This window comes from Nannospalax galili, unplaced genomic scaffold (genome assembly GCF_000622305.1).
Source record: "Nannospalax galili isolate Female #2095 unplaced genomic scaffold, S.galili_v1.0 scaffold23, whole genome shotgun sequence".
Lineage (NCBI taxonomy): Eukaryota > Metazoa > Chordata > Mammalia > Rodentia > Spalacidae > Nannospalax > Nannospalax galili.
The window spans coordinates 755128-778552 of NW_008350771.1; the positions used below are offsets into that span (position 1 = coordinate 755128).

Sequence of the window (23425 nt, forward strand, 5' to 3'; positions counted from 1 at the left end):
TTCCAGGCCCAGATTCGCTGATGAATTCTTCCAAACCCTTCAGGAAGAAATGACCCCAATCTAACACACTCTTTTTTTGGTCTTTTTGAGACAGGGTCTCCCTGTAGCCCCAGCTGTCCTGGATTCACTATGGAGACCAGGCTGGCCTCGAACTCACAGAGATCTGCCTGCCTCTGCCTCCCGAGTGCTGGAATTAAAGGTGTGCGCCACCACACCGGGCTTCTAACACACTCTTGAGTACTGGAAATGATTGCTGAGTTACCATCCCCATATAAATCTTAGTTTTGGCCCTGGTTGTGGGAGGCACCTGGGGGTCAAAACACTGGGGCTCAGGACATCGGACTGGCATGCTTACCATCTTCGTCAGTCTGGAAGGTGACCTCCTTCCCCTCCTTGCGCCCCTCTGGGTTTGTGAGGACAAGGCGCACGTGGACATTCCGGTAGGGCAGCAGGTTTTTGATGGTATAGCGGCTGGCTCCCCGTTCCATCTTCACACACTCCTGCACAGTCTGATTGTGGCTGCCACCCAGGGTGTAGTGGTAGCAAAGGGACAAGGTATAGGTGTGGCAACGCGTCACATTGTAGCCCAGGGGCTCCCACTGCAGGGTCAGCTGTCGCGCCTGGATCTCAGCAAAAGCCAGGCCTTTGGGGGCCCTCATGGGCTCTGGAGAACCAGAAAGCAGAAAACAAGATTATTGAAGTGGGAAGAAAGAAAGAGGGCCAAGGAGAGGGCATCAGTCAGCTCTGAGAAATCATCAATCCTTGGTCTCCCAGAAACCCAGAACTGAACAGGGTTAAACGTGTCCACTCTGAAGAGAGGCAGGGTGTGTTTGAATCCTGGCTCAGCCCACCTGCAGCCAGCCAGCAACCACTGCCTGAGTGATTTCATCTCTCTGAGCCTTTTTTTCCTGAACTCCTGAACTGTAAAAGTGGAAAAATAATAGCCACCCCCCAGGATGGTTGTGACTGTCAAAATAATACACACAAAGCAGGCATGACAAAGCCTAACATGCTTAAATAAGCCTTCAGAAATGTTAGGTATTGAGCCAGCGAGATGGTTCAGCAGGTACACACATGGTGGACAGAGAGAACAAATTCCTGAGGGTTGTCCTCTGATCTCCACATGTGCAGGCACATGCCCCCCTACACACAATAAATTAATTAAATGGAAAGCAAAATAAAAAACATTAGCCACCACAAACACTCCAGAGGCCAGCCTGGGCTACATGAGACCCTGTCTCAAAATACAGCAAAATTAGTTACAATTAGCACAGTTTACCTCCTAGTTTGAGATCACTCTAAACAACATTGTGCCGGTCTGAATCAACCTGTTGCTATACTTTTCTTAATTTTTTAATTCTAAACTTATTGAAAGACAGCTTACAGTAATACATATAGAATTATAGTAATATATACAAACCAGAATGATGAGAGAAATAACAATCAAATAGCTCAGTAAGGCAGAGAGTGATTGGAAAGACACATGCCATTGTGACCTGGCTAGTAGAGGCAAGCTACAAATTCAGTGGTGAGTTCCCTGGCTGCCAAAGTCAAAAGGGAAACACAATCTGTTATACAATGATAATTATAGCAGTTAATATTAGGAGGCTTTGGAAGTGTCGAGCATTTTTCTAGAGGCTTTAAAATGTTTTATCTTACTTAATCTTGTTGAAATCCAATGAGATGAATGCTATCACTAGATTGATGAATAGGGGTTAGGTGGCATACCCACAGTCACATGAGCAATCAGTGGTGAAGCTAAGACCCAAACCTGAATGGGCTAGCTCCAGAACTCCATGCTTTCCCTTACCATGACCCTGCCCTGTAGGCCTTGAAGAATTTACTGTCAAAAACAACAGTCACACTCCAGCCTAGGGGACACAGCCACCCCAGCAAGGAAGCAAGCTCCTACTACACAGCCTCTAGATGACTCCATGGGGCCTGAAATGTGTCCCTATTTTGTAAATAAAGAAACTGGGACGTCTGGGAAGATAGTTCAGTCTGTAAAAGTGCTCGCTTTGCAAGCCTGAGGAGATGAGTTCAACCCCAGAACCCATGTTTTTAAAAAAAAGCTGGTTGTAGTGGTATAAAGTTGTAATCCCAAAGCCAGGGAGCCAGAGACAGGCAGATGCCTGGGCCTCACTGGCCGGTCAACCTAGCCTACCTGGTGAGTTCTAGGCAGTGAGCGGCCCTGTCTCAAAAACACAGAGTTGGACAAAGATGGCTCAGTGGGTAAAGGCGCTGGCTGCCAAGCCTGACACTCCTAAGTCCAATCCACAGGACCCACGTGGCAGAAGGAGAAAACTGACTCCAGCAAGTTGTCCTCTGACCTCCACACATGTGTGATGTACAAGTGTACATGTGCATACACACCCACTAAATAAAAGAAATAAATAAAATGTAACAAAATATTTTTAAAAATTAACTTTTTAAAAATTACAAGGTGGTCAGCACCTGAGAAATAGCACCCAAAGTTATCCTCTGGTCTCCATAGACATGTATACATACATGCATGCACACTCACACACACACAAACATACACATACATAATCTAGGCTTCCAAAGTGAATCCAGGAGTGGACATGGCTTGGCTCACAGCACTGTGTCTGCATTGACCAGTTCTGTGGTCTTATCTGAGAGGGCAGAAGTCAGAGATGCTTCTAAGGATACTTTCTCCCTCACCCTGACTCTGTGACCTGTGGATTCATGCCTCGCATGTCTACCCACAGTGTCTCCACTAGGGAGCCTCGGGCTCCCTTCAGAGCAGCTGAGAAAACACAGCTATTTAGGCCCTTATGGAGATAAAGTACAACTGCAAGATCATTGTGACATCGGCATCCCCTTACCAAGAAAGATACACAGACATTAGCCCGAGCTACTCCCAACTCAGGAGTGCATGGGTGACAACTGTCACGCTAGCTCCAAGCACAACACAGTGAGTTTCTGTTCCCACTCAGCTCTCTTTTCTTGCCAAAGCAAGTAGCATGTCTTCAATCATCGATAGGGCTGGGAGAGATCTCAGAGCTTGCAACAGCAAGGCCTCCCTCTTGACTGGCTCCCTTCTCCCCAGAAGCAAACACACCCAAGTCCCATCCCACAGGGACATAGGAGCATGGCTGTCACTGCTCACTGCCACCCAAAGATGCCGGCTGCCAGCCCAGTTGATACACACAGGTTTTCTCACCACTGCAACCCAACCGAGAAACTCCTGTTTCAGGTGTTCGTGTGGTTTGGTTTAATCCATCATTCTTATGTACCTGGGCACAATGTTCTATGCACTCACCTGCCTTGTTATTCAGAAGTCTGATCTACACTCAGCTCCAAGCCGTGCTGGCCCATGCGTACTGTCACAGGATGTCTACAGGAGCCAACACACCACTGTTTTCTTTGCTCTAGTGAGAGTGGTTCTTAAGACCAGCTCTGCCCACATCACTCCTGTCCCTAGAATGCCAGCCTGCCTTCCTTTCCAGCTCACCTTTCTTCCCATCCTTCAGGCTCATCAGGAGCACCTGTTTCCTCACCCTCCTGCAGACTTTAGACAAGGACAGGACAAGTTCAAGGTACACTGGCTGAGTGACACTTCAGACTTTAGTGAACAAGATTGCAGGTGTCCTACCCACTGGGGCAGGGTACCCTCTGTTCCTGGTGATCAATCTCTGCCTTGGAAGATGCTAGATTCCAGATTGCCAGATTCTCAGTTTTCAAAAGGCTAGAAATCCAAGTTTTTATATGAATTCTCCAAATTTCTAAGCACTAGCGACCCACTTGGGCTTCTTTAAAAGTACCCTGAAGGGCCCAAGATAGCAACCTCTGACACAGAGGGTGAAAATGCTCACGTGGGTGTCTCACTTGCAGCTGCTGGAGGCCTCAGTCCACCTTAGCAGGCTGAGGAGCCCCCGAAAAGAAGACCCACTTCCCACTTGTCCTCCTCCTGAACAGATCCTGGGGGCTCAAACAGTGTATTGACTAAGACTGACGTGCTGACTGAAGGGTGTGAATCCATGAGTCTCTGTGCTTCCAAAAGCCATCTGCCACCCAGACGCTCCCTTCAGCTGCCAACGCACACTGGCAAGACAGAGCTTAGGGCCAATGAACCAGATCTCACTGAATTCCACAAGTGACATAGAGACTAGAGGTCACGGGGTACACAAAGCAGGGAGCGCACATCTAACAGCTATTAAGTTAGCCCAGGATGGATTTGTTCCAATGATATTAATGAGGATGCAAGGACTCCGAGACAATGCACTCTGTCTCATAGACAGGGATCAAGTGCATCCAAGTCCACATCCTCATTACCTCTACAACTTTAGGCACACTACCTAAACCTTTTGAATACTGATATCAGCAAGGGAAAATAATGCCTACTTAACACTGGGCACTATTCCAGCACTGAGAGGGTAGAGGCCAGAGGATCCAAAGTTCTAGATCATTCTCAACTACAAATCGAGTTCAAGACCATCCTAGGATACATAAGACCCTGTCTCAAAAACAGCACACCCCCCAAAGTCCACCTACTTTAAAGACCAAATATGAGTTAGGCACGGTAACACATACCTGTGATCCCAGCACTTGGGAGGTGAAGGAAAAGATCAAAATTTCAGTCACCCTTGGCTACATAGAGTTGGGAGCTAGCCTGGGCTATGTAAGACCCTGCCTCAAAAAAAAAAAAAAGAAAGAAAAGAAATAAACCAATAAAAGAACAAACACAAGCATTATATGAGATGTTGTAATGTTCTAAGCCAAAGTGTCCAGTGATAGTAATTAATAAAGAAATGTGTGCGCTAAAGTGAGACGCCAGTAGCAGTATGAATTAGTGAAAGCATGTCGCAAAGAACTGTTATGTCAGAGCCTTTCCTTTAACCATTCGTGACTGTTTGCCCTAAGGAATATAATTCAAGAGAATAAAAAGAACGGCAAGCACTTAATTTTTCAATGTAGTACTATTTATAATAACAGGAATTGGGAAACAAACAGCCCAACAATCTGGGGACACTCAGTAGACGTCTACAGGCAATAAACATAATTATAAACAGTGTTGCACATGTACCAGCACTGAGCGAATAAAGCTGAATCCTGAGCACCGTCTCCATCTCAATAAGAGGCGTGTGAAAATGTGCACTGAAGACATATGGGTAGAGACGGGAACAAGGCAGGAAAATTAAAGCAGCTGTTGGGCTAGGATGGTGTGATTCAGAGGGCTTTTTAAAAGCCTTTTACTGATGCTATATTATTGTTTTTACAGTAAATAATAGAGTGGGAGGGAGTTGTGGGCCTGCAGAAGATGACAACACAGCTGTCCAACAGCTAAACAACTCCAGGCCAGGATCCCAGGGGGAGATTTCAACAAAGAAGGGCCTGTGATTTAGAGGGGCGCAATGAGGTCTTTGCTGGAGTCCGCCGGCCCGGCCCCATCCCATTCCCACTCCGGCTAAGCCAGGGGAAAGCGGTCAACCGTACCTGGCACAGGGTAGCAGGGGTGGTGACAGCTGCCGGTACTATTGTTGTTAGCACACAATTGGCAATCAAGACATGCCATATTGATTATCAAGTTGAGAGGCTCTAGAACAACCCAGGAGATGAGTGTCTGGGCATGCCTGGTGGGATTTGCTTGATGAGATTAATTGAGATGGGAAGATCTACCCCAAATATGCACAGCACCATTGCATGGCTGGTTGGGTCCTGGGCTGAGCAGAAAGGAGAGAGGGAGCTGAACACAGGCATGCATTGTCCCCTTATCCCTGACTGGGGATGTGATGTGGTCAGCTGCCTCATGCTCCAGCTGCCTTGACTTTCCCCTCCATGATGGACTGTACCCTCAAGCCCTGAGTCAAGATGAGCCCATCCTTCCTTAAGTTGCTTTTGTCAGATATTTTATCACAGCCATAGGAAAGTAGCTAAGATACAGCTCTGCTTCTGGCTCTGATGTGGACTTACAGTATAAATACGGTCAAGTGACTGAATTTCTAAATCTCAGTCTATTCATCTGTAAAATGGGAATGATCAAAAGTTATATTCATCTACCTGGATTGATTCTCTCTCTCTCTCTCTCTCTCTCTCTCTCTCTCTCTCTCTCACATGCTGTGTAAGCCAGAGGTCAATGTTGAGTGTCTTCTCAATCCCTTTCCATCTTATTTGAAGCAGAGTCTCTTACTGAACATGGTGCTCACTGATTGGGCTGGGCTGACTGACTCACCCTCCTGTCTCTACCTCCCCAGCCCTGGGATTCCAGGTGGGCTGCAATCTTTTTTTTTTTTAACTCAGGTGTTAGGGATCCAAACAAAGGTCCATGCTTGCACAGCATGTCAAAGCCCCATAACCTGGGTTCTTGACCTACTGTCTGATTCTAGGCAATCCCTTCCTCCCTTTGGGCCTCGGTATCCCCATCTGCACACTAAGTGGTACAACAGAGATTCTCTATAAATCCCAAGCTCTGATCTCTTTTATTCTAAGTGCCAGTTCAGAAATGCCTTTGCAACGTGAACACTACAATAACGACAGCTGTCACTTACTAAGTGCGCTGTGTGCCAGGCATTGAATGGCACTTCCTGCCCACTATTGATTCAAAACACTAGAGGGCCCCAGCACCAGCTTCGAAGGCTAGTCTCTTCGTTTACACTCCTTAAAAATCCAAATCTGAGGTTTCCAACTTCAGTGCCACTGACATTCCAAACTAGATAATTACTTGTCATCAAGCACTGTCCATGCATTGTAGGAAATTTAACAGTTCCCTGGCCTCTACCTCTTAATTCGGGGAGCACACACCAGCAACAGTCAGTGTGACAGGCAGTGTGTCTCCAGATACCAGGAAATGTCTCCCAGGAGAGAAAATCGCCCCTGTTGAGAATGCTGGCATGAGAGATGAGCTCCCACCTCCTGGCTGTTAATGCCATCGACACCATCTCTATACCGACAACTTTGAGATTCATATCAATGGCCTGGACCCTTCCCCCAGCTCCATGCTCATCCATCCACCTGCCTAGTGGATATTGCCATCAGCATGTTTAGTGGCAGCACCTGATGTATGGCACCCTGCTGGGTCAGCCTCCTTCGAAGTGACAGCTCCATCCTTCCAGCTGCTCAAGCAAAACACCTCAGAGCATCCTGAACGTCTCCCTGTTTCTCTCCCTCATCCCATTGCCCATCCATCAGTTGATGTTGTTGCCTTCAGAATGAACCAGACTCTGAGCAACTTGTCACCACTGCTGTCAGGGTCACTTCTGCTCGGTTCCCAGTCAGTATCTCCAGGTAGGATGGCCGTGGGAGCCTCCCTCCTTGCCTCTCTCTTGAACCCTTGCTCTCCCACAGCAATTCTCCATGAAAGAGCCAGAGCAGATCTGAACAGGTCCATGATGCTTGCTTCTGCTCTCCAAGCCCTACCATGGCTCCCCAGCTGGCTAGCCAAGTCTCACATTCCCAATTCAACTTAGACATCCCCTCCTGCCATGTCCCTAGTCACAAGCCCAGTGACAGGTCTCGATGCTCCTCTAGGCCTTTGCAGTCAATGGTCTGCCTGTCAGGAATGTTTCTTCCTTAGCGGCCGCCACAAGCACCACCATCACAGTCTGGCTCAGCTCCTCACCTCCAGCACAATTCTGCTCAAATGCCACTATCTCAGTAAGACAGTCCAGCTTTTTTTAAATAACAACCCTCCACCCCCTCCTCATTTCCCTCCCTGATTTATTCCTCCTCACAGAGCTTATCACCATCTGACAGACTATATATTCCACTTGTTTACTTATTTATCATCTGTCTCCTTCTACCAAGACATGAGCTCTGGGCAGTGTCTCGGGACAACTCACAATGCTGGTGACCTCTATCTGAGGTACAGACCTATACTCCAGTGCCAGGCATGTAATAGACACTCAATAAACATCTATTGCAGGATGCTTCAAACTAAGCCATATAGTAGAGATGATTGTTAGTCCCCCTTGTAACAAGGAGACCGAAGTTCTGAGAAGTTAAGTCACCTGACCCAGATGCCCTCAGCTAGAAGGCAATTCCCACAGGGACAATGACCTACCCTACAAAGATCTCTCTCACAGCCTAGCATTAAACTACATTTTAAATGGCCCACAAACTAGCTTTTAAAAACACTTAAGAGAGGCTGGAGAGATGGCTCAGGGGTTAAGAGCACTGACAGTTCTTGCAGAGGACCCGGGTTCGATTCCCAGCGCCCACATGGTGGCTACAAACCGTCTTTAACTCCAGTTCCAGGGGAATCCGATGTCCTCTTCTGACCTCCGTGGCATTGCATGACACAGGTACACTCACATACATGCAGGCAATACACTTATACACATAAAATAATAATAATAAATTAAAAAAAAAACACTTAAGAATACAAATCAGAATTTGAGACCAACCTGGTCTATATAGGGAGTTCCAGGCCAGTTACATAGTGAGACCATCTAAAAAAAAAAAAAAAAAGAAAAACAGGCACAGTGGCAAATGCCTTTGATCCTAGCACTCAGAAGGCAGAGGTAAGCAGATCTCTGTGAATTTAAGGTCAACATGGACTACATAGCAAGTTCCAGGCCAGCCAGGGGGACCCTGGGGAGACCCCGTCTCAATGAAGGAGAAGGAGGAGGAGGAAGAGGAGGAAGAAAAGGGAGGATGAAGAGGAAGAAGAGGAGAAAGAGGAGGAAGAGGAGGAAGAGGAGAGAGGAGAGAGGATGAAGAGGAAGAGGAGGAGAAAAAGGAGGGAGGAGGAGAAATATATATGAATTGCAGGCTAGCAGGATAGCTCAGCAGGTAAGTGTTTGTTGCAGTATCTGTGTTTACATCCATAGGTTAAGCTATTATAGCAGTCACTGTTTAGATGTTCTTGCTTCTTGCTATTTGTATTTTTATAGTAGATGGAATCCCACCAAAATGGGCCAACAGCCCATGGAAAACAGACGATGCAGAGACCTGAAAGTTCAGCGCCTTGCCACAACGGGAGGAAAATCATCCCACACCTATCACCCCCTCCAAGGCTCAGGGACTTTTGCAGATGAGGTTAGAGGAAAGAATGTAAGAGCTGGAGGAAGGGGTGGGGTGTTACTGGAAGTGTCCTCCAACCACTATGCCAGCAAGCTACAGTCACACCTCCTTCCCACACTCATCAAGGAGTCGATGGGGGAGGTAGTTGCCCCTTCCACCCAATCAGTTGACCTTAGCTGCATGTGGGGAGGGGCTAAGGATATATAAGCCCAGAATGCAACCAGGTACCTCTCCTGCCATCTTATGTGGCTGTCCAGAAGTCAGGGGATCTATATTTGAATGTGGACTTTCCAGTGCAACTGTAAATGGGGGCGGGGAGCATCCACTCTTCTGTAAATAACCCCCTACCCTATGCTCTGTTAGCAAGTTCAATAAACTCCTTAGGATTTATAAAAAAAAATAAATTAAAAAAAAAAAAAAACAGAGCCAGGTAATGAAAACCTTCATTACTCCACCAAAGCTGACCCATGTTGGCAGATCCTTCGGTCTTTGATTCCTTACTCCTATTTCCTCCCTAAACTTTCACTGTAACCTGCTTCAATTTATTTCTGGAAAAATATGTTAAAAATTGCCTTTCTTTGGAATAAAAATTAATTAATTTTTTTAAAAAGTGCTTGAGGCCTGAGAGATGACTCAGCAGTTAAGAATACTTGCTGTTCTTCCAGGAGACCGGGATTTGATTCCCAGCACCCACATGGCAGCTGACAACCATCTGTAACTCCAGTTCCAGGGGATCTGACACCCTCTTCTGACCTCCACAGGCATTGTACTCAAGTGCTGCACTTACATACATGCAGGCAAAACACTCATACACATAAAATAACAACAAATAAAATTCTTTCAAAAAAAAAAAAGAGAAAACAGGCTAGCCACTCCCCCAAAGTGACCAGATGATCTCTGTGATATGCACCCCAAACAAATGAAAACATGTCTACATAAAAATGTGTGTGTGAGCTGGGCATGGTAGCACACACCTTTAATCCCAGCACTTGGGAAGCAGAGGCAGGCCCATCTCTGTGAGTTCAAGGCCAGTCTGGTCTACATAGTGAGTTCCAGGACAGCTGGGGCTACAGGGAGACCCTGTCTCAAAAAAAAAAAAAAAGTTTGTGTGAAATAGGAGCACTGGAGAAGTGACTAAGAGTGGAAACTGCTCTTCCAGGGAACCCACATAGGGTGGCTCAATGTGTAACTCCAGCTCCAGGGGATCCAATGCCCTCTTCTAGCCTCTGCAGGCACTGTACTCACAGGCCCATAACCCCTCACAGACACATACACGCACATGATTAAAAATAAAATAAATCCCAGACAGGTCTACATAGTGAGTTCCAGGCCAGCCCCACTACAGGGAGACCCTGTCTCAAAAAGACCAAAAAAAAATAAGTAAAATCTTTTTAAAATTGTATATAAAATTTTATAGAAATATTACTCATGACAGCCAAAAAAGTATAAATAGCCCAAGTGGCTGTTAACTGATAAATGGACAAATGAAAATGGTATATTTACACAATGCAGTAGAGAGGCATGGAGTTATACTAAGGGCATGTGGCAGACAGCACCAATAAGGCCTGAAATCATCAAATGAAGAAGCCACTTGAAAGACTATAAATTATCACACGTTGCTCTATTTATATGAAATAAGTATGAAGGGGTAAACAGAGAGAGACAAAGGAGATTAATGTTCTCCTAGGCTGACAGTGAACTGGGGGTGACTGATGCAGGGCTTCCATTTGGGGTGATGACATGCTCCGAAATTGATCATGTTGATGGTTGCATAACTCTGAATATATTAAAACGCCCCTGAATTGTACACTTTGATGAGTGAAATGTATGCATGTGAACTAGACTGCAATGAATCTGTTACCCAAAAAGATTTCCCAAAAAAGGGATTCCAAAAAGGTTATATACTGTATGATGTCATTTAAATAACATTCTTGGGATGACAAAGTTCTAGAAATGAAGGCAGATCTGTGATTACCAAGGGGCGGGAGAGAAGAAAGAAAGTGGGGTGAAGGCAATTATCAAAGGGCAGCGAGAAGTCCTTAAGGCGACCAATGGCTCAAGAGGTTGACTGTAATGATAAATATACAAACTTACACATGATAAACTGCACAGAACTAAATAGATGCCAATCTTTTTTTTTTTTTTTTTTTTGGTCTTTTTGAAGCTGTCCTGGAACTCACTATGTAGACCAGGCTGGCCTTGAACTCACAGAGATCCGCCTGCCTCTGCCTCCCAAGTGCTGGGACTACAGGAGTGCACCACCATGCCTGGCTTACTTTTTCTTTTCTTTAAAAAAAAAAAAATTATTTATTTTTATTTTATGTGTATGAGTGTTATGCCTGCATGTAAGTAAGTGCACCTGTGTCGTGCAATGTCCGCGGAGAACAGAAGAGGCTGTCAGATCCCCTGGAACTGGAGTTATGGACAGTTGTTAGCTGCCATGTGGGTGCTAGGATTTGAACCCAGGTCTTCTGCCAGGACACTCAGTGTTCTTAACCACTGAACCATCTCTCCAGCCCCCTCTTTTTTCTTTTATAATATGTGTATATGTGGAGGGGTATATGTATGTGATTCCAGAAGAGGATGCCAGATCCCCTGGAGATGGAGACACAGGCAGTTGTGAGCCACTCATCGTGGGTGCTGAGCATCAAACCTGGGTCTTCTGCAAGGGCAGTTCATGTTCTTAACTGATGAGCTATCTCTCCAGGCCCCACTTTTTTCAACATTTTAAAGTATTTATTTTGCATGGGAGCACGTGTGTGTCTGCCTATGAATGTGGGGGGGTGCCTGCATGCCACGGCCCACATGTGGAAGTCAGAGAACAACTTTTGGGAGTCAGTTCTCTCCTTCCACCACATGTGTCCCAGGATTAAACTCTGGCTAACAGGTTTGGGAGCAAGCGCCATTACCCACTGAGCTACCTCACCAGTCCCAGCTGTCAGTCCTGACTACAATATTAAACTATAGTTTTACAAATGTAGCCATTGAGCTGGGCGTGGTGGCACACGCCTGTAGTCCCAGCACTTGGGAGGCAGAGGCAGGCAGATCTCTGTGAGTTCAAGGCCAGCCTGGTCTACATAGTGAATTCTAGGACAACTGGGCTACAGGGAGATCCCGTCTCAAAAAGACCAAAAAAAAAGTAAGTGGAAAACTGGCATCTTAAAGAGGAGCTACCTAAATCAGAAGTGAGCAGAGATCAGTTAAAATGTACATATTCAATTGTATGCTATTATGCATGAAACAGAGGCATTATTCACCTAACCATGGATGCTGCTCCACTTGGGGGTTTTCAAGATGAAGGGAATGTAGCCATTGAAGAGAAGTTTCCATTTCCTTAGCCTCACATAAATGTAACCATTGCAGAAAACATGGTAGGGGACAGGAAATGTCTGGTTTTCTTACAACTGCATTCAAATCTTGTACATTTATCCCTACGAAAATTTCAATAGAAACAGCATTCTGAAATCACAGAGAACACTGCTCTGTCCTCAGTTCCCCTTCTGATTAGCGGCTCCCTAGTGCAGGGGCCTCATGGGTCCCTAGTAGCTACTCTCTCCCCAACAAGGAAAAGCTGACTTCAAGCTCAATGCCAGGTCTAGAGAATCCAGCCACAATGCACCACCCACACCTTCCTATGATGGTGTTTAAGAAGACAGAATCGGAAACCTGCCCATTAGGAGTTCCAGTCCCATCTCTGCCACTTACTAGCTGTGTGTTCTTTGGCCAGTGACCTAATAGCTTTGTGCCTCAGTGACCTCATCTGTGAAACAGGTATCTACAGCATGCTGTGTGGTAAGTCTTCTGGTTTGTTTTCTTGGTTTGGTTTTTGAGGCAGGGTGTGGATATGAAGCCCAGGCTAGCCTCCAGGCTACCTGGCTTATGGTAAGTTTTAAGTCAATAAAATATCTGTGTACAAACATCAATGTTGAAGTGTGGGACACTTGACCCAGTGTCCACTCTCACGATCTTTCCTATCACAGGGCTGAGGAAAGCTCCCGGGGTCTCAGCAGAATCAGGCCAGTGTGACCTCGGCAACAGGACCTTTCCTAGAACCCACCTGCACATTTGGTTCTGCTGATTAGCGGTGGCCCTGGGCGGCCAGTGCCGCCATCCCCAGGGCGAGTCAGCAGCACGCTGATCTCATATTCGGTGTCGGGGTCAAGGTGCCACAGCTTATAAGTCTGCAGGTTGACGGCGTGCACCTCGGCCCACGGGCCCCGAGCCATGCGGTACTCAATCTCCTTGCGCACAATCGGCCCGTCACCAATGATGGAGTTGGTGTTGAGCTGGATGATGAGGTAGGTGGGGCCTGCACGCAGCAGCTGTGGGGGCGCGATGGGGGTGGGAGGCTCTGCGACGAGATGGGGGGAGAGGTGGAACCAACCAAGGCTACTGTGAAATCCCAGCCCTACCTCTCCAATCCCTCAGCCACACCTGGTCCCAAGCCCCAAGCCCAGGCCTCGTGGGGCTGAGTGCGCATGTGCTGGGTTAGCACACCTGCAAGGCACAGCTAGACACAGCCTCACTGTGCTGGGGTCCCCAACCAGGCCAGACCCCTGACCCCGACAGTTCAGGCCATGCCCAGGGCGTAAATGCATTCCACTCCACTCCCATCCTTAACAGCCCTCCCTGTCTTCCCAGACCCTCCACTAGACGTACTCTGGGGTCCCCACAGGGTTCCAAGGACTGACCCCGCCCCCCACTTCACCCTCAGCCCATACTGACTTCTTCAGTCCCCTCCAAACCCCCATGTTCCCGCCCCGCTGGAGTTGAGAGCTGAGTCAACAACCTGGACTTTGCCTCACTCAGCGCTCACCTGGACCCCATCCCCCGACGCCCCGCCCATCCAACAGGCCTCGCCCCTGACCAAACCTAGACACCATCAGGACCATCTGTTCCACAGCAGCATCAATCCACCTCGAACACGTCCCTTTCGGGTCACGCCTTTTGACCACCCCCCTCGAGCCTTCCCAAGGCCTGGATGCTGACCTTTGACGATTAGCTCGGCGAAGTTGGAGACGCCGGCGCCGCGCGGGGCCTGGGACACACAGCGGTACAGGTCCTGCTCTGCCCGGCCTACGGCGGCCAGCGGGAAAGTGGCCAGAAAACGCCTGTGGCTGATGTGCCGCACCCCGGCCGCAGGTACCAGCACCCCACTCTGCCGCTGCAGGGGAAGATGGGTGAGAAAGTCAGGCCCGCAAAGGCAGGGATCCAGATCTCAGTTCGACCTAGGCAAGGAAGTGGCGATGGTCCTGACCCTGTATATCTGTCCCAACACTTTATATTCCAGGAACAGAGCTCCGCCTGGGAGTGAAGGAGAACCCAAACCAGCAGAGCTCAGCCTGGAGTAAGCAGAACTCAGTGTATAGGTGCTGGGGTATAAAGAGATCACCCAAAACCCCCAAAGGAAACCAGGCCTAGAAGAAACTATCCACCCTTCTTACCGGGACCCCCTCACCTGCAGAAGGAAGTGCTCTGCCTCAGCGGGGCGGCCTGCTGCCATACACTGGAAAGATGCGTTCTGGCCAGCATTGACTTCCACATCACCCAGGCGGGAAAAGTGAGGGGCCTTTGCTGCAGAGTAAACAGCCAGAGATGCAGCATGAGATGGGCCTGCACACCCTGCTGGGAGGAGCCGAGGCCACCCTCACCCCTGTATTGGCTGGGACTCACCACAGGGGTAGCTCAGTAGCAAGATGTCATCTAGGCCCATGTAGCCCCTGCGGTCTGAAGAGATGAGGGCCTCAAACAGCACCTGAGGAAATGAGAGGGTGCTTATCAAAATATCCCTCCAGCCAAGCCTCGACCCCAATCCCATCCCTGTCAACCAGCAGAAGCCAGCTAGTTCATAGGTACAGGCAGAGAGAACAAAGGCAAGGTCAGTGCTACAAGTTCCATCCCAACTCTGGATCTCTCTCTCTCTCTTCTCTCTCTCTCTCTCTCTCTCTCTCTCTCTCTCTCTCTCTCTCTCTCTCTCCTCTCCCTCTCTCTTGGTCTTTTTGAGACAGGGTCTCCCTGTAGCCCCAGCTGACACTCACTATATAGACCAGGCTGGCCTTGAACTCACAGAGATCCACCTGCCTCTGCCCCTGAGTGCTGAAGTGCTGGGATAAAAGGCATAGGCCACCACACCCAGCATTGGACAAGTCTCTTAAAGCAGCAAAATTCTTCCAGGCCAGGGTTTTTCAGGCAGGCACTGCTCCAACTCACCCCTAATACTGGCCCCAGGCTATTTCTATCAACAATGACTTCTGATGCTGTACCCACAGTGACCCAGACTAACACCAACCTGGATCCCAGATTGACTCCTGATGCCGAAGAGAGATTGATTCCAACCTAGTCTGGTCTCGGGGTGGCCTCCCCACCCTCACCCACCAAACCCAGGCTGACCAATGACTAAACCCGGCCCACCTGATATTCATTAGGCCAGAAGGTGCTAACAGCCAGCTCAGCCTGGTGCCACTGCCGGCCATGGGATCCAGTCATATTCCACACGGCACTGCCCAGGGGGCCCCCATTCACACGCACATAGACACCTAGGGTGCCTGGGCTGTGCCCATCCCGGCTGTACAGGAAGTAGCTGAACTGAACACAGTGGGTGTCATTCTCGCTCAGGCTCTGGAAGATGATGTGGGCCCTCTGGCCTGGGGCATGCTGGGAAGCATTGACCATCAAATAGGAACCTGGAAAGAGAGAGAGAAAGAAGAGGCAGGAGGCCAGGAGACCTTAGGGGAGGCCAGGGTCAGGTGGGCACTGAGAAGGCACAGTACCAAATGACTTTAGACATTCAGACCCACCAGGAATCAGGGGTTTGGGCTTCTGAGTTCTGATCCCAGCTCTGACTCAAAAGGGTAGGCCCCTCTCCTCCCCAGGGTCTAGTTCCCAAAGGAGAGGGCTGGGGCAGGAAAAAACACAAACTCAACCTTGTCAAAGCCCATATGGCCCTTCACCATCCACAGGTCACAGACAGAACCTGTGCCCTGCCTGAGTCACTGCTTTCTCAAGCTCTGTGCTGCCTTCAAAGGCAAGAACTAGGCTGTTCATCTTAGGAATCAAGAGCCTCGCACAGGGCAGGTCCTCTGAGGCTACTGCTTCCAAAGCTTCGCTCACTTCCTCCTGTGCTGTGTGCTTCCCTCTGGCCGTGATCATTCATAAAGCATGTGACTATCTTGCCACCAGCCTGTCATGCCTCAGGCCTCCTCTGTGTCCTCACAGAAGCTCTGAACCCAAGTTTGATGAATATGTAGGACAGAGACTGAAAGAATTAACCTCCCTTCCAACCCCCACTGGAGTCTAGATTCCAGGACACAGACTTCCCTGATTTCCAACCTGAAGACCAGGCTGTGTGATGGGAATATGGCGGGGCTCCTCAGGACCTGGCTGGGGGTTGTGGCTTCCCTTGGAGTGGGGAAGCAGCTGCCAAGGGGAATCCTAAAGCCACCCTTACACAGCAGCCACCAGGCACTGCCTCCTCCCAGGCTTGGCTGTCAGCCAAAACAAGTACATTCACAGCCAGCTCAGGAGGGCTCCCCAGGGACTCAGCTGGAGGAATCTCATTCATCTCTGTGAGCCTGAAGCCCCTGGAGATGACTACTGCTTAAGTCCTGGCAGGGTAAGAAATGAGCCTCCAGGTCCCCATCCTCACTGGAACCTTGGAAGGGGCACATCCCAATCAAGACATCCTTAGCGAGCTCCTGTGGCCTCCTTCTGTCCTCTCCACTGTTCTTGCCTCTTCTGCATCCTCCTTAGACTGTCCACCAAGCATCCCCCTCCTCGAGGATGGAGCACCAGGCCATGCTCAAACCTGAGCCTCTCTCTTCCTCTTTCACCAAAGTAGAGAGTCAGAGCCACACTAGTGGGCAGGTCTGAAAAAGGTGAATCCAAGCCAGCACTCTTGTGCTGGGCTGCTGTTGGGTCTGGCAGTGCACAGAGGCTACACGGGGCTCTGCAAGGTAGGTACCTATATGAATCTCTCTCAGACTAGCCAGACCGTAACACCACTAAAACAGTCTTCTACATGGAGCTAAAAGCCCTCAGTAACAGACATGGGCAAAGGACCACAGTGCTGGGGAGAGCCATGGTGGGAGCTGGTGTCTGCTCTAAGAGCCCACCCAGCCAGCCAGGCCCCAAGGGACCTCCTTTCTATCGCTCGGAGTCTGCCTACCACTGAGAACTTCTGCTGCCCTGGCCCACCCTTGCCAGCAGCTTCCATCTCAGCCATAAGCTGAGGCTACCTCAGCTGGGCCACCTCTGTAACAGGGCACAGGGGACCAGTATTCTGGCTGGCTGTCCTCAGATCCTTCATAACTCTTATGGTCTGTCTTTCAACACAGGCCTTATCAGGAATGATGTGGCTCTTTCAGCCGCCATCTCTCTTATCCTTTGCTTTTTTCTTTTCTTTTGTTCAGTTTTATTTTGGGGACAGTGTCTTGCCAGGTAACCCAGGCTGGTCTCAAATTTGTGACCCTCCTTCATGTCTTTCTCTTAATTCTCAGTTGATTCTGCACCCGGAGAAGAAAGCTATGGGCCTCCCCCTCAGGTATCCTCAACAGTACCAACTGTAAAACTGACACCCAGCATGTTACCCCTGTGCCCTAGGAAGTGAGTTACTCTTCCTACTTCACAGTTAAGACAATGAAGGCTCAGAGAGGTTAAGCAACTTGCCAAAGGTCACTGAACTGGACAAGGAATTGAACCTTTGTCTTTATGACTCTGGAATGAACCCTCACAGCCCATCATCTGAGTAGGAGGCCAGTACTAGTAACTATGTAACTAAGCGCCTAACTCCCAGTCTAGCACTCAAGATATCCAAAGGGCCCTGTACTGAAGTAGGGACAAAGTCAAACTTGGGAAGGATCCAGGGCTCCCCCAAAGAGTGCAGAGGGACAGCCAGGCCCCATGCCAAAGCTCTTCAATGTCTTCAAGTCCCAGGAAGAACTAGAATCAGAGGAGAGATTCGGGGAGAGCTAGGGGAGGCCTGGTAGACGTGGGGAGGACCCCAATGTAAGCTGCAAGAGGAACAGTGTAAATAAAGTAGGTTTTAACTAAGGGTCTTGGACTACTCAAACCTCCCATTTTACAAGTGAGACTAGCCAGCATGCACAGAGTCCAGAAAGCTCCACTTTCACTGTTAAGAATAACATTATAGATACAGAAACAGGTAAGGCCCAGAAACAGGTATGCCCCAGGTCACACAGCAGATGGGTACAACTGTTCCTGGAAGGAGACAAAGAAGAGCAATGGAGAGGAGGCTCACCGTGGGGCAGGTCTGCAGGGGCCCGGGTGCCAGGGTGGATCCGGACTTGCTCCCACTGGAAGTCGTCATACTGGGCCTGGCTGTACTCACAGGGCACCACCGGGTCACTCGCCTCCTCGAAGGTGCAACCAGCTATGAGGGCAAGTCTGGTTAGCCAAGCTAGCAGAGGCCCCTTCAGGTTCCCCCACCATCCCTTCCTTCTATCCAGACCCATCCTCTCCCCTCCTTATCAAGGGTCACTCCAGGTAACAAAACTCTCCCTCTCCCACCCTCTCTCTTTCCCAAGGCCCTCCCCTCACTGTCCCCTACCAATACCAAGACTTCCCACTACCCATTACCCCAGCACTTCCCAGGACACCAACTGATCAATCATCCACCAAGGCCTTACTTAGTAAAAACGAGCCATTGTTACTGCAGGATCATTGAGCCTCACCTCAATCTACAAGGATTTATAGATCTCTCCATTTCACTGGTGGGGAAATGCATGAAGCTAAGCACCAAGTGCAGAGTGTCACCTTCTGTGTCAGGTCAATATGACAGACATCAAGGGGATTCAACCACTGCCCAAAGTCACCCAACTTAGATCTCTGATTTCAGGAATGTGATACACAGAAGCATGGTCATATGTGGACTGGGTACATATGGGACAACAGGATTTTTATTGAGAACCAAGATTAATCTGAATGGGAGGAGAGGAAGGGAAGGTCCTGAGGTCCACTGCATCTCAGCTGGCTCTTCAGCACCTGGAGTTGCCACCTCATAAACCTGAGCCACACTGGTTCAGGAGGGAACTTGAAATGGCCCCAGCATTCACTCACTGCAATTGCAGCCCCAGCACTATGGTCAGCAGCAGAGTGTTGAGAGGGTTGGTACAACATCATACCAACCCCTGTCCTGGTTGCCTGCCAGCCAACCACAGGTACTTCCCCCATTTGGCAGATGGGGTGACTGACACCATACAGGACAGTAGCTCAGCAGTGGGTGGTAACTTGGGACAGACTTGGGATTGAATCTTGACTGTTCCATTTACCAGCCCTAGTGACTGTGGGCAAGTTGCTTCTCTTTTTGAGCCTCGGTTTGGTTTCCACATCCACACAGGTGGTTGCTGGAGATTTACATTAGCATATATGAGTATATGCTTAAGCCTACCACTTGCCCCTGTGGTAGGCTTAAGGAACAGGGGTTGGATTTGAATCAATATCCATCAAGTGCCAAGCCCAGAGTTCCTCCCAGCCCCCGAGAAAGATGAGAAGGAACAGACTGAGCTGCTTCAGGGTCTCAAAGAAGGGGAGACAGGGTGGATGGGAACCAGGAAGTGCATGGCACAGGCCAGGCAGGCAAGTGGTTTCCCTTTGAGGAGCCTGTGTTTCATCCGTAGCAATGGCTTCTTTGCATGTTCCCACAGGTCATGTGAAAACACACTGGCAGAGCCAGGCATGACAGGGCTTGCCATTGTTGGGGTCTCCCTTTTCTCTCCTTGAACCGCCTGAGAATGAGAAATGGTGAGATGTGTGCAATAAGTCTGCACCAAGCACTCTGGGTACTGAGGGAGCTGGGACAGGAGCCCACTGGGCTCTCTGCCTTTTTATTTGGAAAGCTCCAGTCAGCACGGTGCCCTGAGGCATGAGGAAAGTGGGTTTTAATGTCATTTGTTCAGGGAGGGCCTCAGCTCTCCCCCTGGAAAAAGCCCACCAACCTATACAGAAAGAGGGTGAGGCCAGTGGGCTTCCTGGAGGAGGGGACCACTGACATCCACCTGTGCTGGGCCTGCCTATGAGGTCCCAGTCAATCACTGGGGCAGAGACTACAGAAAAAAATAAGAAAGATATGGTCCCTGGATGGGCCAGGCCCTTCCTGTTCCTACACAAGAACAAAACTGCTTCCCCAGGCATCTCCTCCAGACCTCCGACAGTCCTTAGCCAGGCACACGGCCCATCAACCCTCCCACCCCACCCAGGACTGACTGACTTCAGACCAACAGCCACACTGGAATCCTGACCTCAGCTTCATGATTCCCCCAGCTGACTGACCCCACAAAGGTTAACCTTAACCACATTAGCTCCCTGTTGGATGTACCTGGCCAGAGACCCCAGTCTTATCCAAATAACACTCCCCTGGACATCAACCAAATGGCCACCACACTGACTGGACCTCTGATCTCTACTAAATGACCTTTCTATCTGACTACAGTCAGGGTGACCTCTCAGGCTAAGTGATCCCATCCAGGGTGACTTCTTAGCCAGTGTGACCCACCCCTCTCACTGATCTCTGCTCAGCCCCAGCCCTGGGTCTATAGGCCAGGCCCAGTTCCAGCTCCATCTCTTAGAAAACAGTATCTCCAAAAGAGAGCCCAAATCCCCACCTCCCCAGCTCTCTCAGTGATGAGAACAACCTGTCCCCCCACACACACCCTATCCTCCCTCCCCCCACACACAATGAAAAGCCCTTGAATGACTCAGGAACCAGAGCCCAAGAACCATCACAAGACAAGGGGCACCAATTACTGCCATGATGACCCTCACCACCATGACCCACCTGTGTGCGGAACTTAGCATTCAGAAAGTAGCTACTGTTATTATTTGACTGATGGGAACTGTGCAAGGCTCCGAGACATGCAATTGCTTGCCCAAGGTCACACAGCCACAATGTGCAAAAGTTCCCAATTAAAGCACCTGTCTTTATCTAAGAAAACCTAAACACAGACAAAATAAGACCCTAATATGCCTCTGGCCACATATATTAATTCTGTTTCATGCACAACACATGTGTTCCCTAACAGTGCCATGCAGGATGAGAGGCACAAGACGACTAAATCTCTGTCTTGTAGGGCCAGGGATGAAGTTCAGTGGCAGGGGGCTTGTCTAGCATGTGTGAGGGCCTCGATTTGAACCCCCTAACACACAGGGGTGGGGGGGATGATTCTGTCTTGCTTTTATGGGCCTCTCAGCCTGAGCAAGGGTGAGGAAATGAAACTAAACAGAGAAGGGTCAAGAAACTTAGAAGATTTGTGGGGGCTATATCTGAACTCAGCCTGGAAGAAGAGGTATCACTCTAGCCAGGAGTGTTGTATGGGAAGGCATTTGGGGCAAAGGACCACAAGGGGGAGGGGAGAGGAGGGGAGAGGAGGGGAAGGGAGAGGGGAGGGGAGGGGAGAGGTGGGGAAGGGAAGAGGGAGGGGAGGGGAGGTGAAGAGAGCGGGGGAGGGGAGAAGTCTATATTGTCCCCTGCACTGGGAGGAACTCAGACTAGCTATCAAGAGTGGAGCCAGAAGAGGCTGAGGTCAGATCCAGATGCCAGAGCAGAGAATTCTCAGATTCTGATGGTTAGGCAGGCAGCATCTACAGAGTACAATGAGGTCAAGAGGGAACTGAGGACCAAGTTAGGAAGGAGCCTGGAGCCAGATGTTGAGTATTAGCAAGGAAAGGGGCCGAGAGTCTCCACCTAGATACAAACAGCACACACTACATCAAGAGAGATATACAATATGTTCATGTGTGTATGTGTGTGTGTGCGCACGCGCACACACACACACACACACACACACACACACTTGCATGCTTCCTTTCCCTAGCCTAGTCTCAGTCCTGGAGCACAGTCTAAGTTAGGCTGAGAACAGACAGGGAAGACTAGGCCCCTCTTCGAGTACCTCATCTCTACCAGGGGCTGCTGAAGAGGGTGGGCTAAATCAAGCAGGACCCCAATGCTCCCCCAGCCCCAGTTCCAACTGGCCCAACAACATTCCTTTGCTAATCTCCCCAATCTGGCCAGGCGGTTGCCTAAGCAACCGTCAGCCACAATTTGGAAAGAAGGGGGATGGCTGATCCACATCCCACAGCCCTGGGGAGGTGGGGGAGATGATGTCAGGGACCAGCAACCTCTGGAAGAGTGTGGGAGGGTTCTTGGTGGGGGGAGTGTCTCCACATCTCCACTTGCATGCTTGTGTGTGTGTGTGTGTGTGTGTGTGTGTGTGTGTGTGTGTACCACAAGCATGATGCACCAGACTTTCCTTGTTTTGGACAGGGTAGACAGGGAGCAGTGCTCTGGGCCTACTGCACCTGCAGCCTTGTGTTTTCTGAAGACCCTGGGTAAACAGAGCTTGTTTGCAGTAAGATTTTCATTCTCTCTGTTTTGTCAACAAAACATCCAGTTCCCAAGGGTGGCCACAAATGAAACAAACTTCTCTGGACAGATTGTAAATTCGCAGGCTGGGACCTCACACCATGATAATCACAGCCCCAATGATGGCCTAGGGATCCCCATATACAGTCCCAACCACAACACCAGCCTATTTCACCATGAGTCTTCTAGATCACTGAACTCAACCTTGGACATTCTTGCCCAACACAGCCCAGTCCTGGTTCTTCATCCAAGTGGATGCCACATGTCCCAGAAGTGCCTACCAGAGCCCTGAGTAACTGATGAGCAAGAGCACAGGTAGGGCTGGCACATAGAGCCACATGAGTTCACCAGCCAGGGGGACCACCCAGGACTGGCCAATGGCAGAGAAAGCTGGAGTCACCTAAGGAACCAACCCGAGCCCGGCATTGCCAACATTCTGCCATGCCAGATGCAGTGGGGGAGCCCAGAGCAGACCCTTTCCCATCTCCTTCACTAACATGCACCATGAATTCCAGTGTCAGCAGGAGACCTGCCATATTGACAGGCCAGGGCAGGACACCATGCAGAGGTCAAAGGCCAAGGGAAGTGTCTCACTGTGTAGAAGTACAGTGGGCAGAACCCACAGACCGCCTACAGGGCAGGTGCCCTGTGCCACATAACGACATGGTATATGACAGAGATGCACAGGTGTGCACAGACTATGGTGGGAAGATCAGTACTTGTAAAGGCTCTACGGGAAGGGAGTGCTGTACAGAGCTATGATGGGATGTGCTGAAGGTGCAGGGCAGCAGCTTCACAGTGCAACAGACACAGAATCCCATAATACAATGCAAAGTCACAGAGCACATGACGTGCAAGCCCCCAGCACTGACAGCTGCTAGGCATGGAGGAGCTAGTTAGAACTTGATGCCACGGGGAGAAGCCACATCCATCATGGTATAGCCCAGCACAGAATGAGTACTGAGTGTGTGGCAGAATGCAGGGTGGTAGGCTCAAGATTTCCTAATTCAACTCCTGCTCCAGACACTAACACAGGGCCCGGTACAGAGCAGGAGCTCCATGCCTTCT

At 49.5% G+C, this 23425-nt stretch overlaps 1 protein-coding gene across 5 annotated transcripts in view; it reads right to left on the minus strand.

Annotated features, from left to right (window-relative positions):
- The window catches only part of Ptpru (protein tyrosine phosphatase receptor type U), a 79124-nt gene that overhangs the window by 46888 nt on the left and 8811 nt on the right, over positions 1–23425 (minus strand). For all 5 annotated transcript variants that reach the window (XM_017801904.2, XM_008847920.3, XM_008847922.2 and 2 more), the window contains exons 2-8: positions 18239–18370; positions 15394–15665; positions 14656–14737; positions 14441–14556; positions 13972–14146; positions 13040–13333; positions 356–664 (exon numbers count right to left, since the gene is read on the minus strand). In XM_017801904.2, the coding sequence (XP_017657393.1) occupies positions 356–664; positions 13040–13333; positions 13972–14146; positions 14441–14556; positions 14656–14737; positions 15394–15665; positions 18239–18370 (1380 nt within the window). The remainder of the gene's footprint in view (positions 1–355; positions 665–13039; positions 13334–13971; positions 14147–14440; positions 14557–14655; positions 14738–15393; positions 15666–18238; positions 18371–23425) is intronic.